Raw genomic sequence first — 14,305 nt, forward strand, 5'->3', positions numbered from 1 at the left:
CGGCGTGTAGTCTCCCCTGGGAAAGGAGGGTCAGGCGAGTCCTTGTGAAGGGAGCCCCCGCTGTGCGCGGAGCCCTCTGCTGGGCGGAGGGGGAGTGCCAGCCTCGGGGAGCTAATCTGACCGCTCAGGGTGTGGGGCTTGGGCCCGGGAGTCTGATCAAGCTGGGAAGGCGCACGGGTTGGGATGAAGTGGGGGTGGGGTGGGTAATCGGTGACGGAGGGTGTGTCCGTAGGAGGAGGTCCGAGTGAAGATCAAAGACCTGAATGAGCACATCGTTTGCTGTTTGTGCGCCGGCTACTTTGTAGATGCCACCACCATCACAGAGTGTCTTCATACTTGTGAGTGCCCTGGATCCTGCCTGCTTCTTCCAGGCCCCGGTTCTCACCAAGCTGGCTGCCAGCCTCTGCTGCCTGCCCTACCCCGCCCATGAGTCCGCTTCCCGGAAGACCTGAGAGTCTGCTTTTCTGTTCATGCAGTCTGCAAGAGTTGTATTGTGAAATACCTCCAAACCAGCAAGTACTGCCCCATGTGCAACATCAAGATCCACGAAACGCAGCCACTGCTCAACCTCAAACTGGACCGGGTCATGCAGGACATCGTGTACAAGCTAGTGCCTGGCTTGCAAGACAGTGAGTGACCAACCTGACTTTGAGGGAACACGTGAGGACTCATGCTGGGTGGCAGCCTAAGGTGACAGGTTTGGGTGAGAATCATTTAGGTAATGAGGCCAGCAGTCAGAGGGACAAAGAGTCGGGGAGGCCAACACTTTATTGCCATTCTTTCCCCCCTTCTAGGTGAAGAGAAACGAATTAGAGAATTCTACCAGTCTCGAGGCTTGGACCGGGTGACCCAGCCCAGCGGAGAAGGTATGTCCCTGGTAGCAGGAGGGTAAAGTACAGCCCCCAGAGCATTCCTCTTGCCCAGTTTTGTTTCCTAGGAAAAGAGTATGGAACTTTTACCACCCTCCACACCACTCTTTTTCAGAGCCAGCCCTAAGTAACCTTGGCCTCCCCTTCAGTAGCTTCGACCATTCCAAAGCCCACTACTACCGCTATGATGAGCAGCTGAGCCTGTGCTTGGAGCGGCTGAGGTGAGGCAGGTCGGGTTGTGCGCAGGGACAGTGCGATGACCCAGAGCCAGGGAGGGGTTAGGGAGAGGTCAGGGGGCGGGGAGACATGGCTGTTCCCTTGCAGAGTATGTCCTGGCTCTGGGTGGGAGAAAGGAAAGGGGAAAGGATTTTTTTAAGTTTTTTGTTTGTTTGTTTTTTGTTTTATTTATTTAGTTATTTATTTGAGATGGGACTTCCTAACCTATGTCTGTTTCTTTCTTCTCCAGTTCTGGCAAAGATAAGAATAAAAGTGTCCTGCAGGTGAGAGGGACTCAGGGGAGGGCCTGTCTAACGAGGTTCACTTCCCTGTGGCCTGTTCCTCATGTGCCTGGGCCTCTTCTCTCCTTTCACGTCCCCAGAACAAGTATGTCCGATGTTCCGTTAGAGCTGAGGTACGCCATCTCCGGAGGGTCCTTTGTCACCGCTTGATGCTAAATCCCCAACATGTGAGTAATTTCATGGTAGGTTTTTTGAGGGGGAAGGGTATAAGAATAAAGGAACCGAGTCTTGGATAGACTGGGGTAGTTTGCTTGTTTGTTTTTGTTTTTTAGTTTTATGTTTTGTTTTTGAGAGATTGTTGCTATAGGGCACGTCCACTAGCCAGAGACAGAAAGCAGGAAGTCACTCCCCTGGGAGATGGCCATGGATCGCTTCTCCATTGTCCTTTCAGGATTTAGGGCTTGCACACACACACGCCTGGCATGAGTTTATGCTGCCAGGTCTGGGACTCAAACTCCAAACAACTATGTGGGAGTCCAGCACCTCAACCTCTATACCACTTGCTGGCGCTTACTTTAGGTTTTGCTATAGGGTGTGTGCACTTGGTGGAGAGAGAGAGAGAAAGTAAGAAAGAAATCACCCCTCCCAAGGGGGGTGACCATTGCCGCAGTCCCTTCTCCACACTCCTCTTGGGATTTTTTTTTAACATTGATCCATTGTTAAGTCTATCATTTTTTAAATGTATCAATTTTATACATTCAGTTACTGTACATCACTAGTTCTCTTGGGATTTTGAGCATGCTTCCACACACATGTACCCAGTGTGGTTTTCAAGCCACCAGGTCCAGGACTCGAACAGCAGTCAACCATGTGGGCGTCCAGTGTCTCTACCACCATGCCACCTGCTAGCCCCAACTGGGGTAGTTCTTAACTTGCCCAGGAGGAGTCCTAAAACTGTACCCATCTCTACCCTAGGTGCAGCTCCTTTTTGAAAATGAAGTTCTCCCTGATCACATGACAATGAAGCAGATATGGCTGTCCCGCTGGTTCGGCAAGGTAAGCTAGGGTCAAGGAAGTGGCGCAAGGGTGAGGGTGGGCTGAGGGGCCCTGGGGCAGGACCTCATCGCTGACTGGCTCTTCCCCCGTTCTCTCCTCAGCCATCCCCTTTGCTTTTACAGTACAGTGTGAAAGAGAAGAGGAGGTAGGGGCCAAGCCCCCACCCCACCCCTCTCCCTATCCCTCCCCAGATATTTATGTGAAATGAACTGTGGCTTTATTTTTTAAAATAAAAACTTTTAAAAAGCACCTCTCTTCTTCCTTGTTCTTCCTACCTTCATGTCCTGCTGTCCTCATTTTGAAAAAGGGCTTCTCTGCGGCCATGGGCCCTCAGTGTATTGCCAAGAGAGGAGTAGAGGACCCTGTGCTTTGAAACCCAAAAGGAGAGCTCAGTGAGAACAGGCCCCACAGCTCCTTTTGGTGAACAGAGGCTTTCTGGAGGACGCTCCCGGCGTCCTGTTTGCTTGTCTGCTGTAGCCTATGGTGCAGGCCGAGTGCTGGCGCCCTCATTCAGTGGCAAGAGGAAGGCTAGGGTTGCACAGTGGCCACTGTAGGACTGACGACAAATGATATTTTAAAAAAAAATCCTAAGAATTGCACTATGGGTGTATAATTTGGAGACTGGGAACAGAGAGGAAGGAGGAGGCTAAAACAAAACTAAAACTGGGGGCCTGCCTATCTATCTAGGATTCAGCAGGCCTCAGGCTGGCACTAGGTGAAGCCAGGGTGGGAGAGCATGGGGAGTTGAGGAGAAGAGCTGATCTGGAGAACAAGGGGGAGCCTCAAGAAACAAGAGGGGAACCAGCAGCTGGCGTAATGGTCACGTCACTGGACTCCCACGCAGTCAGCTGCGGTTCAAGTCCCAGGCCCTTTGACTTAAAACTCATGTCAGACACGCATATTGCATGTGTGCCCAAAATCCAGAGGTGAATGGAGGAGAAAGAATTGTGGCATGGCCACCCCCCTCCCCCCTCAAGGTAATTTCTCACTTTCTGTCTGTCTCTCTCTGTCTCTCAGGTGAACACATGCACCCTACAGCAAAAAATCTCTCTTAAAAAAAAAAAAAAAAAAAAGAGTCCAGAGGAAGTCTCAAGGCCTGCGCAGTGCTGATTAATTCAACAAGTGTTCCTTATCTGCATGTGTCCCGCCATGCACACTGGGTCAGGAAATAGTCACAGCCAGTGTCCCTGGCCCAAGGTCCAGGCAGTGGTGGGGTAGCTAGAAACTTGCCCGGCTGGGATGAGAACACTGAAGCCAAAGGAAGGAGTTCTAGAGGAAGCTGAGAAGTCCACCGTGGAATTTAGCACAGCCATGACAGAGCACGCAGTGTAGATGTCACCAGAACCCCACACTGACAGAAGTCTGACTCCAGGGCGTCTTCATGGGTAGCTGGTGAGAGCAGACAGCCTGAGCTTCCATGGACAGAGGCTAGGGCATGGGAGCAAGGAAGTGGCGACAATGAAAGGCTTTCTCACTTTCCCTCTCTCCCTCTCTCTGAGCTCACTAGGCCTATAGCAAATTAAAATATAATGGGACCAGCAGTTGACGTAATGGCTGTGTTGCTGGACTCCCATGTAGTCAACCGCAGTTCTAGTCCAGGACCCAGTGGCTTAAATTCACCCTGGGCGCGTGCGCGTGCATGCGTGCGTGCGTGCCCAAGATCCCGAGAGGAGAATGGAGGAGAAGGGATTGCTGCGTGACCATCCCCGCTGGGGGGGGGGTGATTTCTCGCTTTCTCTGTGTCTGTCTCTCTGTCTGGCGAGCGCACGTGCCCTATAGCAAAAACCTCTCCAATAATAATAATAATAAAATAAAATCTTAAAAAAAAGAAAAAGCCAGACAGCGCTGCTGGATGATTAAAGTGGACAGATCCCACGTGGGGACCGACCCTGTGACTTCAGAAACATGCTAAGCATTCATGCCCACAATCCTGAAATGAAGAAGAAATGGTGAAGAGATTTCGGTGTGACTGCGCCCTGTGGGGGGAACTTTCTCCTCTCTGTGTCTGGTTTGCTCAAGGGTCCTCTAGCACAAAAAAAAAAGAGAGGAAGGAGGGAAGGAGGATAAAAAGAAAAAGGAAAAGGAAAGAAAGAAAAGAGAAAAGAAAGCAGGAGACTCACAGCAAAAGCTGAGCTTGAGTTGGGCCTCTTTTGGCCCCAGGCCTGCCTGGGCTTTGACAAACCCGCTTCTCAGTATGGCTGCCCGGAGTGCAGGCCCCGAGGCAGGTGCAGTGTGATCTGCGGACTGAGTGCGTGGGGCGGGCGACGGATCCGGACCCGGGTCAGCAGCGGAGACCCCAGCTAAGTATGATTCCTTCCCGACCCAGTGTCCAAAATTCCCAAAGCTTTCCTCGTTTGCAGGCCTCCAGCCTGAAATACCTCTGCCTGACCACCTACTGCAGGAATACCCTCCCCACGGCAGGATCAGGGATCCTGCCTGCCTCTGAGCCTCTCTGAGCTCAGGTCTGGAGGCTGGGGTTGATTCTGACCCCCGGGACGCCCCACTCCCTTTCGTTTGCATTCAAACACAAAGCTGCAATCAGGGAGTCTGTGCTCCAAACAGCGAAGGGCATTTCCTGCGAATCTGTGAGTGTCCGCGCAAGCGCTGGGGACTGGGGGAGGAGGATAGGGTCGCTCCTGGGGACGCTTCAGAGCGAGCAGCTGCCAGCCGGGGAGCAGTCTGGGTCTCCCCTGGAAGCCCCGGGTGGAGGCAGCCCTGCTGGGTAGAAAAGGCAGGGAGTGAACTTCTGGGAGCCCGAGGCCGCTGCCCCGAGGACCAGGCTTCAGGATGAGGCCTTGACACACGCCTGGGGCCCAGGGCCATGGAAGGCAGGCCTGGCTCTGGGGGGCGCGCTGCCCCGCCTCGGCCTGTCCTTTCTCTGTGAGCGGAAGTGCTGTGGCAGCTGCGGTGTGTCTCCCACGGTGGCTGGGGCCAGCCAGCTGCGGGCTCCGCGCCGCTCCCTCCACCCTAACCCCGGAGCATTTGTGCCGGGGCAAGGGAATTGCGCCCGGTTTTCTTGGGCTGCGGCCCAGAATGGCGCGCATGGGGCGCTGAGCTCAGGGGTCAGGAGAGGCGTCCACACACCCCTCCGGGAACAGCCCTCGCTCCAAGGGGTGCCGCCATCGCCACGCTGAGCTGGGCGGGAGGCGTCAGTCCTGCCTGCAGGGTCGAACCTGCCTCGCCCTGGTCTGCCTTTCTCACGCCTGCCGCTTCCCAGGGCGCCCAGACTGTTCCGCCTTTGCCATCCCTCCCTCAGCCTGGGGTCTCCCTGGCTGGGATGGGACGTGGGGGGAGGAGTGGGAGGAAATTACTCCCCTAAAGTAGTGTTGGGAGGCAGTGTGTCTGGGTCCCCCGCTCCCTGTACCCCACACCCTCTGGATGGCGACGGCCCCCAGAGCTTGGAACCAGGGGAGAGCAGCAGAATGTAGCGCCGAATGTAACGAACTGGAATTTCAGTGTCCAAATGGATTCCCTCACAGTTACAGTTTCTGGAAATGGAAACAATCTAAGAAGTGTTCAGACGGACCAATCCCTGCCCCCCTCTCCTCCACCTGCGTTCTCCCCCTGGCCCCCACCCCCACTCCTTTCTCCTGTGGTTCCTGGATTTTCTCGAGAGTGGAAGGAAAGGGGCAGCCGGTCTCTGAGATGCCCTCACCCACTGCCCCAGGGGGCCTGCGTCCTCGGATGGCCAGGGTGTACTCACAGGGTTCAGATGGAGCGTGGGGAGGGGAATTGAGACTAAACTGAGCAGACCTCGGTGCCCAAGGGGGTGGGGTGGGGTCCTGGGGGGGTAGCCCGGGGTGAGTGAACCTGCTGGGTGAGAGGTGGCGTCTGGAATGAGGGATAACGTGGGTGTAGGGCTTGGGATGAGAACGTGGCTCCAACGGGAATGATGATGGGAGGCCTGACAAGGCACCCTGAATTGGGAACGAATGTGAAATTGGGAGACTCTCCACCAGGAGCGCTGGCCCCAGAGATGCCGGAAGGGACAATCGGGGGATCTAAGGAGGTTGGAGACTTTAGAGACTGCCTGAGAACAACAGGGATGGCCCAATTTCAGTGTCTAAACTGACTCAGGAATAGTTGTGGGGGGAGGGCTCCCAGCAGGGAGGGGTCCCTCTGAGAGCCAGAGGTCAGCCCCAACTGAGTGCCTGGGAGCTTCCTCCCACTCCCAAACTGGGGTGGGGGAAACCTAGGAGACAGCCGAGCGCCCCCCTACCCCCCTACCGCAGCCCAGAACCCAGGTTTAATCTGTTAATCTCCCTCATTAATCACTCACCCTCCTTCTCCCCGCTCTGAGGATCCGGTTTCGCCCCAGCTCTTGTTCCAGAGGCTTCACTGGGAAAAGCCCCCTTCTGTGGCCCCAGCATAGTCTGGACTAGTTGTTGCGGCTGAGACAGCCTTAGTGGGGCCTCTGCCGTCCAGGGCCTCCTCCCTAATGGTCTCTGCTTCCCCTTCCTCCCCCAACTCCTGTCTGGGATCATCCAGTCCGTTACCTGGGCCCAGCTGCAGAGGCGGCAGGCAGGGAGGATGGAGAGGGGAGAAGGCAAAGGCCCTTCAGAGGAGGCCCGCACTTTTCAGGGGTGCTGCAGACTGAGCCGAGGTGCGGATGGACAGCCAGCGGAGCCAGTGCCAGCGTACCCAGTGCATTCCCAGTGTCTGCCTGGTGACATGCCTGGGACTTGGGGGGCAGTTCTGACCGCCTCCTGGAGCCCTTTAATTGTGATGAAGTGACACCACAAGGGTGACTCTGAGGGCTGAGGCCAGGCCCCCCCCCCCCCTTTAATAACCAGTTCCGAGGTCCTGAGGCAGGAATTGGCTCTCTGACCTGGCAGCGGCCGTCAGGCTTGCAGCGTGTAGCTCAGGCCCTCAGGCCACTGTGAGGACACTGTGGATGTCTGGATGTCTGGAGTGTGGTGCTGGTAGGGGGCGTTGGAGGAGCCCCCCCAAGAAGACCTATCAAAGTACCTTCCCATCCTTGGCAAAAGACCCACGCATCTTGGCTCTCCCAAGCACTGTTTGGGGAGCCCCAAGTTCAGGCTCCCCTGGCGCTAGATATAAACAGGTGGGTACAGAGGACCACTGCGCAGAGGCTGACGGAAAGCGACATAAGGGACAGTCCAGGAGGGATCCGAAAACTGGAAGCCCTCCGTTCCCACCTGCCCAGGACTTCTCTGCCTCTGGGACCTGACTCTCCAACTATCTGAGGTCAGATGGAGGAAGAAAGCCCAGGTTTTCCTGGGCCTCCGCTCCCGGAGCCATGCCGTCCTGGAGCTGCCTTCTTCCTTCACAGAAGGCTGCGAGTACTTCCCCAGGGACATGCTCAGCACCAGAAGAGCCATGAGAGAGAAGACAGGACACAGGTGACATGTTAGTGATACGCCAGGCCGGAGTCGGTGCCCGGGTAGACGGTCTGTCCCATGATCCAGTTAGGTCTGTTAAGTCCTGCTCTGTAAGTCACTCTTCTGTGGGGTGTGATCCTACTTGGTCAGGTCCCTGGCTCTCCTCCGCTATTTCTGAACTTCTGCTGGCAAGGAAATCTATATCTGAATTAGAGGAGCTTAAGAAAAAGGCAAAGAGGGAGCAGCAGATGGTGGAACAGTTCTGTTGTTGGACTCCCACATAATTGACCACGGTTCAAGTCCTGGACCTGGCAGCTTAAAACTCATGCCAGGTGCATGTGCATGCATGCCCGAAATCCCCAGAGGAGAACAGAGGAAAAGGGGTTGCAGGGTGGCCATCTCTCCAGGGAGGTGATTTCTTGCTTCCTGTCTGTCTCTCTGGCAAGCACACGTGCTGGATAGCAAAAATCTCTCTCTAAAAAGGAAAAGTCAAAGACAAATTAATCAGTAGAGCCATAGAGGGAGCAGGGGAGCCTCAGTGGAGGCCAGTGGTCACTCAGGGGGACTCAGTGGCAGTCCCAGGACCTCCCTGTGTTGTTGCTGCCAGCCAGCTCCAGGTTCTTGGTGCCCTCTCTCCTGGCATCTCCGGGAGCCTCACGTTTTAACTTTGCCAGAGCCTCTACACCTAGTGGGGCAGCCTCAGGTCCTCTGACCTGTGCTCCATTTTTTTTTTTTTTTTTGGTGGCATCCTGGACGCCTGCAGCATCCCCCCAAGACTCTCCCCAACTAGGACTATGGACACCTGCAACGTTCTAATCGCTTCCAGCCATGGCCTCTTTCTAAAGAGCTTTTTGCAGGGTACAGCTGGCAGGTGGCATGGTGGTTGAAGTGCTGGACTCCCCCATGGCTGACCACGGTTGAAGTACTGGGCCTGGTGGCTTGCTTTCTCACGTTCCCTTTCTCTCTCTGCCCAAAAAGTGATAATGATAAATAAGATAATTCTTTAAAAAAAAAAAAAAGAAATTATCAAACTACTAAAACAAAACAAAAGAGGTTTCTGCAGGGTAGGAGGGGACCCAGGAGCTAGGTAAGGAGACAGAGATCCTAGCAGAGAGCAGTGATCTGCCTCCTTCGAACTTTGCAAGTTCCAGGTAATTGGGGCCAGGGAAAGCAATTTATCACCCGCGAGTTTACGAGCCGGAGCGCGGCTAGGCGGAGGGACGCCAGCATAGAGTCTGGGGAAGTGGGCCCGGCCTGTGTGTGCCAGGCCTCGCCCCTGGGGTCTGCTGAGTAAGTCTCCTCTCCATGCCTCCCGACCCTGTCTTAATATGGCTGAGGGTACATCCACGGGCTCCAGACCCACCTCGCCCCCGCCCCCGTGGGGAGGTGGAGGTGCAGGAGGAGGGGCACCATGGGCTTGGGCCCAGCGCCGGGGCGGTCCGAGCCAGGGGGTGCCGATCAGGAGCCGCGCGCTAGGGCCCAGGCGGTTGCAGAGCCTAGCTCAGTCGCTGCTGGACCGCCACCGCCTAGGGGGGGGGACATGAACCCAGGACGCGAGCCCGGGGCACCCCGGACACCCTTCCGCATCGCAGACATCCTCGGCCCACGTACGGTCCCCCGAGCGCCCTTTGCACCGCAGCTTGCAGGGTCGGGCGCGAGCCCCAAGTCGCCGCTGTGCGCGCTGGAGGAGCTGACCAGTAACACTTTCCGCGGACCCGACGGGCGCGCTCCGCAGCCCTCGCAAGGTACAGCGGGCAAGGGCGCGAACTCCGACTTGGCCTTTTCCCTGTCTCTCTCCTGCTTTCCGGTCTCAAACCTTCGACCCGACCCCACCCCACCCCACCCGCGGCCCGGCCACCCTACCCCGTCCTCTGCCCTCAGCCCACGTGCCAGGACTCGCACCTCCAGCCTCACCTCCCGCCTGAGCGACGGTCGGTGCATTCGCTGCAGGCGGGGCGATCACGACCGCGAAAGGCCGGAAGGAGACAAAAGGCTGGAGCCGCAGGCGGTAAACTAGCGAGGCCGGCCCCCGCGGTGCAGAAAGCGCTGGGGAGAGCCGCGGTCTTTACTGCGCCCAACTCCGCTCCAAACCTCCCTGCTCTCCAGCGGGCGCCAGGAGCTGAAGGTCCTGGGCGTGGCCCGGGGCGCCGGACTCCGCACCTCGCCTCTCTCCGCTCCGGGTACCCCGCGCCCCCCTTCTGAGCTCGAGGACCCTGTGTCACTCAGGGAGTGCAAGCCCAGCGCTGCGCGACCCACGAGTCTCGGGAAGGGCACAGTCCGGATTCCGTAACTCCCCCCAGACGGGCTCGGTTGCCCCTACTCTAACTCGCCCCTGATGCTATCCAAGACCCCAAGCCGGCCCTCCTGACCCTGCTCTGGCCTGTTCCGTCTTTCTGCCACTCTCCTGCCCCTGCGACACGCCCTGAGCCAGCAGCTCCTACTCCAGTGGCAAGCCCTTCCCCCGCCTCGGCCTGACCCCGGCGCACTTCCAGAAAGGACCGTGGTCTTCGGGTTCTGCTCCGCCCTCCTGTCCCCTACCTGCCCTGCCATTCCCAGAGTTTCTTTCTAGGCCACAGTGTCCCGGGGTGTCCGGGCTCCATTCCCGCAGGCTGGAGACTGACTCCCAGCCTCGTCCCCGCAGGCCGCGCTGCTCCGGATGCGCTGGGCTCCGGCCCCGCCGGCCGCAGACGTCGCAAGTCCCGGACGGCTTTCACGGCGCAGCAGGTGCTGGAGCTGGAGCGGCGCTTCGTCTTCCAGAAGTACTTGGCGCCGTCGGAGCGCGAGGGGCTGGCGGCGCGGCTCGGCCTGGCCAACGCGCAGGTCGTCACTTGGTTCCAGAACAGGCGCGCCAAGCTCAAGCGCGACGTGGAGGAGCTGCGTGCTGACGTGGCCTCGCTGCGCGCACTGTCGCCGGGAGTCCTGTGCCGCCTAGCACTGCCCGATGGCGATCCGGGTTCCGACCCCGGCCCGGGCCCCGGCCCCGGCCCCCGGCCCTGCTCTGCTGTTTCTGATTCGAGGCCCCACCTGTCAGACGAGGAGATCCAGGTGGATGACTGAAGGCAAAGCTGCTGCTAGACCGCTCACCTCTGAGCCTGCCCCTTGTCCGGGAGGAGGGAGGCGGCTCCCCACAGCCCCTTCCGGCCCGCAGGGCAGACACCCACCTTCCCAACTGCTGAGAATAAAGGAGACTGTGCAGCACACGCCTCAGTCCCGACGGCCAGAATCAGTACGAGCGCGGTCCTTGATTGGTGCGGAGATTCTGCGCTTGGCATTGTGCCCAGCAGCTTTAAACGGGTATTTCCTTTACTCTCTTAGCAACCCTCCACGGTGGGTGATATGATTATTTCTGTTTTCTAAACGAAGCACTCTGAGGTCAGGATCTGGATCCAGGCATCCAGCCAGTCTGCAGACCGGTGTTTGTCACCCTTCTCAAAAGACACGGGGCTGGCAGAGAGGAAGGGGGTGGGACGCTGCCCAAGGCTGGGAAAGACCTCCCCAGGACTCCGTGAGTGAGGACGCGGGACTCCGCTGGTCCTGGCCTGGCCGGGATGAGCCATGATCTGTGAAACCTGCTTCGCACTTTTAGGACAGCTCCCGCCAGGCCACTGGTGCTTGACCCTTACCTCTGTCCCCACCCTCAGGTCATTTGTTAATGGGGTCCTGACTCTTCCCCCAGCTCCCAGGAAGAACTCTGTGCTGAGACTCAGGCCAAGTGATGGGCACCTGGAGAAAGGGCAGGTCCCTACTTCCAGGACCTCTGCTGGGCTCCTGGGCTTAGAATGTCTCTCCCGCGTTACTCGACTGTGAAGGCCTGGCCGGCGGAGGCAGCTGAGAGTCCAGCCTAGCTCCACCTGTGACAATTCTGACATTCATTATTCCACTTGTGATGAATCACTCTCCTACAGGTGACAGGGAGGAGGGGCAGTGTGGCAGTCACAGGCCTTCCTCATCCCTGGCCTTCCCTGGAACGAACGTTCAAGAGACCATGCTCACTTCTCTCCCTGCCAGTCACCCTGGCCCTCCTCACACCCTCCCCTGCCTCTGCCAGGGCACGACAACCCCTTTTCAAGGATGCTCTGAGTGTGTTGGGGGCCAGCTAGGACCCCAGTTTCAGGTGGTCTGCCCACGAGAGGCAATTCCGGGGAGGACGAACGAAGCTGGAAGGCAAGAGCAAGCTAGGCGTTTTCAGTCACTGCCACTCACTGAGCAATTCTGAGTGCTCTGCATGGACGGAGCCTCACCATGGCTCAATGGGACAGGGACTTTTATTACATGTTATGGCTAAGGAGACTGACTCTCAGAACCTTGAGGACATTTTGCTAGGTCATGCAGTTTGCGAATGGGGGGAGGGACCCCTGCTGGTTTGTCTTGCTCAGGGCCCCTGCTTCTGGTCACTATGGTACTGTCCCCATAGAGGTGACTGGACATCACTGAAAGAGGCAAAGGATTTATAGTGAGAGCAGAAAGGGCGCAAGGTAGGAGTTTAGACACTGTACACAGAGCATGGTCTTGTTGGTTTAGAGACATGAGATCAAGGCTGAAGGCAGGCGAATCTGGCCAGAGACTGGCAGAGACCTGAGGAAGGGGGTGTACCTGGCCACTGAGAAGGTCAGAGCAGAGAGAATTCAGGACCAGACTGGAGGTGTGGTGGGGAGGTAGTCAGGAAGAAGAATCACTGATTCTCCCAATGACAGAGGATACATGAGCCAGTGACAACTTTTGGAACCTAGACAACTAGAAGAAAAACAGATAGAAACAATGACTGGTGGGATACAGCCAAGAATCTCTCAGCCATTATGTGCAACTCTGTTGCCCCTTCAGTACACACACACCCCACATCCCACCACTGGGTCCTGCCCCAGGCCTTCTCTTACTTCTCTTATTCCCTTCATCATCCTTTTTTTTTTGGAGAGGTTTTTGCCATAGGGTGCGTGTGCTCAACAGACAGACAGAGAGAGACAGAGAGACAGAAAGCGAGAAATCACCTCCCAGGGAGGATGGCCACGCCGCAATCCCTTCTCCTCCACTCTCCTCTTGGGATCTTGGGCACGCACGCACATGCGCCCGGCTTGAGTTTTGAGCCACCAGGTCTGGGACTCGAACCACGGTCAACTACATGGGAGTCCAGCGACTTAGTCATTATGCTAACTGCTGGTCCCGATCCTTTTTTTTTTTTTTTAAGAGAGATTTTTACTATAGGGTGCATGCGCTCACTGGAGAGACAGAAAGTGGGAAATCATCCCCCTGAGAGGATGGCCATGCCACAATCCCTTCTCCATTCTCCTCTCAGGATTTTGAGCACTCATGCACACATGCCCGATGCGAGTTTCAAGCTGCTGGGTCTGAGACTTGAACCACAGTTGACTATGTGGGTGTGCAGTGATATAATCATTACACCATCTGCTGGCCCCCCTTTCATCATCTTCTGAAGACGGTCTCTCTGAACCTTTCCAGAAGGGCGATCAACTCTTTCCTGTTTGCTCAGTATTTCTCCAGTTTTAGCACTGACAGCCCCACACCCCAGGACATCATGCAGTCTCAGGAACACCAGGATGGTTGGTGGATGGAAGGTGACAAAGCACGCCACCCAGGTGGCTTCTGATGGCTGCTTGGTCTGTAGGCCCTAGACAGCAAGTGTCAGATTCATGCTGCACTAGGCCCTGGGCCCCTGATGGGCTTCTTCAAACACAAATTGCTGGACCCCCACTCCTGCAGCTTCTGATTAGCAGGCCTGGGAGTGGGGAAGGTTACTCCAATCTGCATTTGTAACAGGCGCCTGGGTGTTGCCAGTGCTGGGGGTCCAGACACCACACTCTGAGAAGCACAGACACAGGAACTCTGGATTTTTTTAATTTGAGCAACAATTTACATGTACTCCTCTTCCCATTGGGGGACTCATGAACACATAAGACGGCCGTAAGTACAATTGGTTTATTTAGCACCACTAGGTACCAGGCACTTGGGAGGTATTTTTTCACTCTTTCACACTTTTCTCTTCTAATCCTCACAACAGCCCTGTGAGGTAGGGACTGCCCCCATGGTACAGACAAGAGAACTGAGGCTTGGGTGACGAGAGACCTGCTCAAGGTCACTGAGCTAGTCATGGCCGACTTGACCCGGTGGCACAGTATTTAAGGGGACTAAACCGTAAACAATAATAATAATAAAAAGTCCCATGCAAAAGAGATGTTTCAAGACTTCCTGTCTCCAAGTGCAAATAATATGAACAGTACTGAGCCAGACCCGCAGGGCAGCAAGAACCATTTATCCAGAATGATTCCTCTGGGAAAGGATCTGAGGTGGGGCGGGGGTGGGGTAAAGGTCCCTGCAGATCCACACTAAACTGAGGTGAGAGACCCGGCCAGAGGAAGCTGCCAGGACCTTAGAGGAGAAACCAAAAGGAAAGCATGATTCCTACACAGGACAGAGAGGATTGCAGCACTTTTTGGAGCAGTGGCTTTCGGTAGGTACACGGAGTAAACGCAGGCACACAGAGAAAGGCTAATTGCAATGCCCAGAGCTGGGCTGGAGAGTGGCCAGGGTGGCAGCAGCCAGGGCGCCTGTGGGAGGGTAGGGGAGG

General features: G+C 56.4%; 2 protein-coding genes across 2 annotated transcripts in view; both read left to right on the forward strand.

The window, feature by feature from the left end:
• The window catches only part of PCGF1 (polycomb group ring finger 1), a 3,081-nt gene extending 449 nt beyond the window's left edge, over positions 1-2,632 (forward strand). The window contains exons 2-9 of the mRNA XM_006151209.3: positions 233-338; positions 477-629; positions 795-866; positions 985-1,090; positions 1,336-1,369; positions 1,468-1,554; positions 2,303-2,383; positions 2,485-2,632. Coding sequence (XP_006151271.1) covers positions 233-338; positions 477-629; positions 795-866; positions 985-1,090; positions 1,336-1,369; positions 1,468-1,554; positions 2,303-2,383; positions 2,485-2,532 — 687 coding nt within the window. The 3' untranslated portion in view covers positions 2,533-2,632. The remainder of the gene's footprint in view (positions 1-232; positions 339-476; positions 630-794; positions 867-984; positions 1,091-1,335; positions 1,370-1,467; positions 1,555-2,302; positions 2,384-2,484) is intronic.
• Positions 2,633-9,205: 6,573 nt separating this feature from the next.
• LBX2 (ladybird homeobox 2) lies at positions 9,206-10,886 on the forward strand. The gene is made up of 2 exons (XM_006151210.3): positions 9,206-9,470; positions 10,367-10,886. The coding sequence occupies exons 1-2, from the start codon at positions 9,266-9,268 to the stop codon at positions 10,780-10,782; spliced, it is 621 nt and encodes a 206-aa protein (XP_006151272.1). The 5' UTR covers positions 9,206-9,265; the 3' UTR covers positions 10,783-10,886.
• Positions 10,887-14,305: the final 3,419 nt, after the last annotated feature.

This window comes from Tupaia chinensis, unplaced genomic scaffold (genome assembly GCF_000334495.1).
Source record: "Tupaia chinensis unplaced genomic scaffold, TupChi_1.0 Scaffold000316_1, whole genome shotgun sequence".
NCBI classification, from domain to species: Eukaryota; Metazoa; Chordata; class Mammalia; order Scandentia; family Tupaiidae; genus Tupaia; species Tupaia belangeri.

What these genes read in the sequence shown, in the direction of transcription:
- LBX2 (XM_006151210.3), top strand. Translation starts at nt 9,266, where the DNA reads ATGAACCCAGGACGCGAGCCCGGGGCACCCCGGACACCCTTCCGCATC. An exon ending in CGCTCCGCAGCCCTCGCAAG is followed by an intron (nt 9,471 to 10,366) that starts GTACAGCGGGCA and finishes TCGTCCCCGCAG; the next exon opens with GCCGCGCTGCTCCGGATGCG.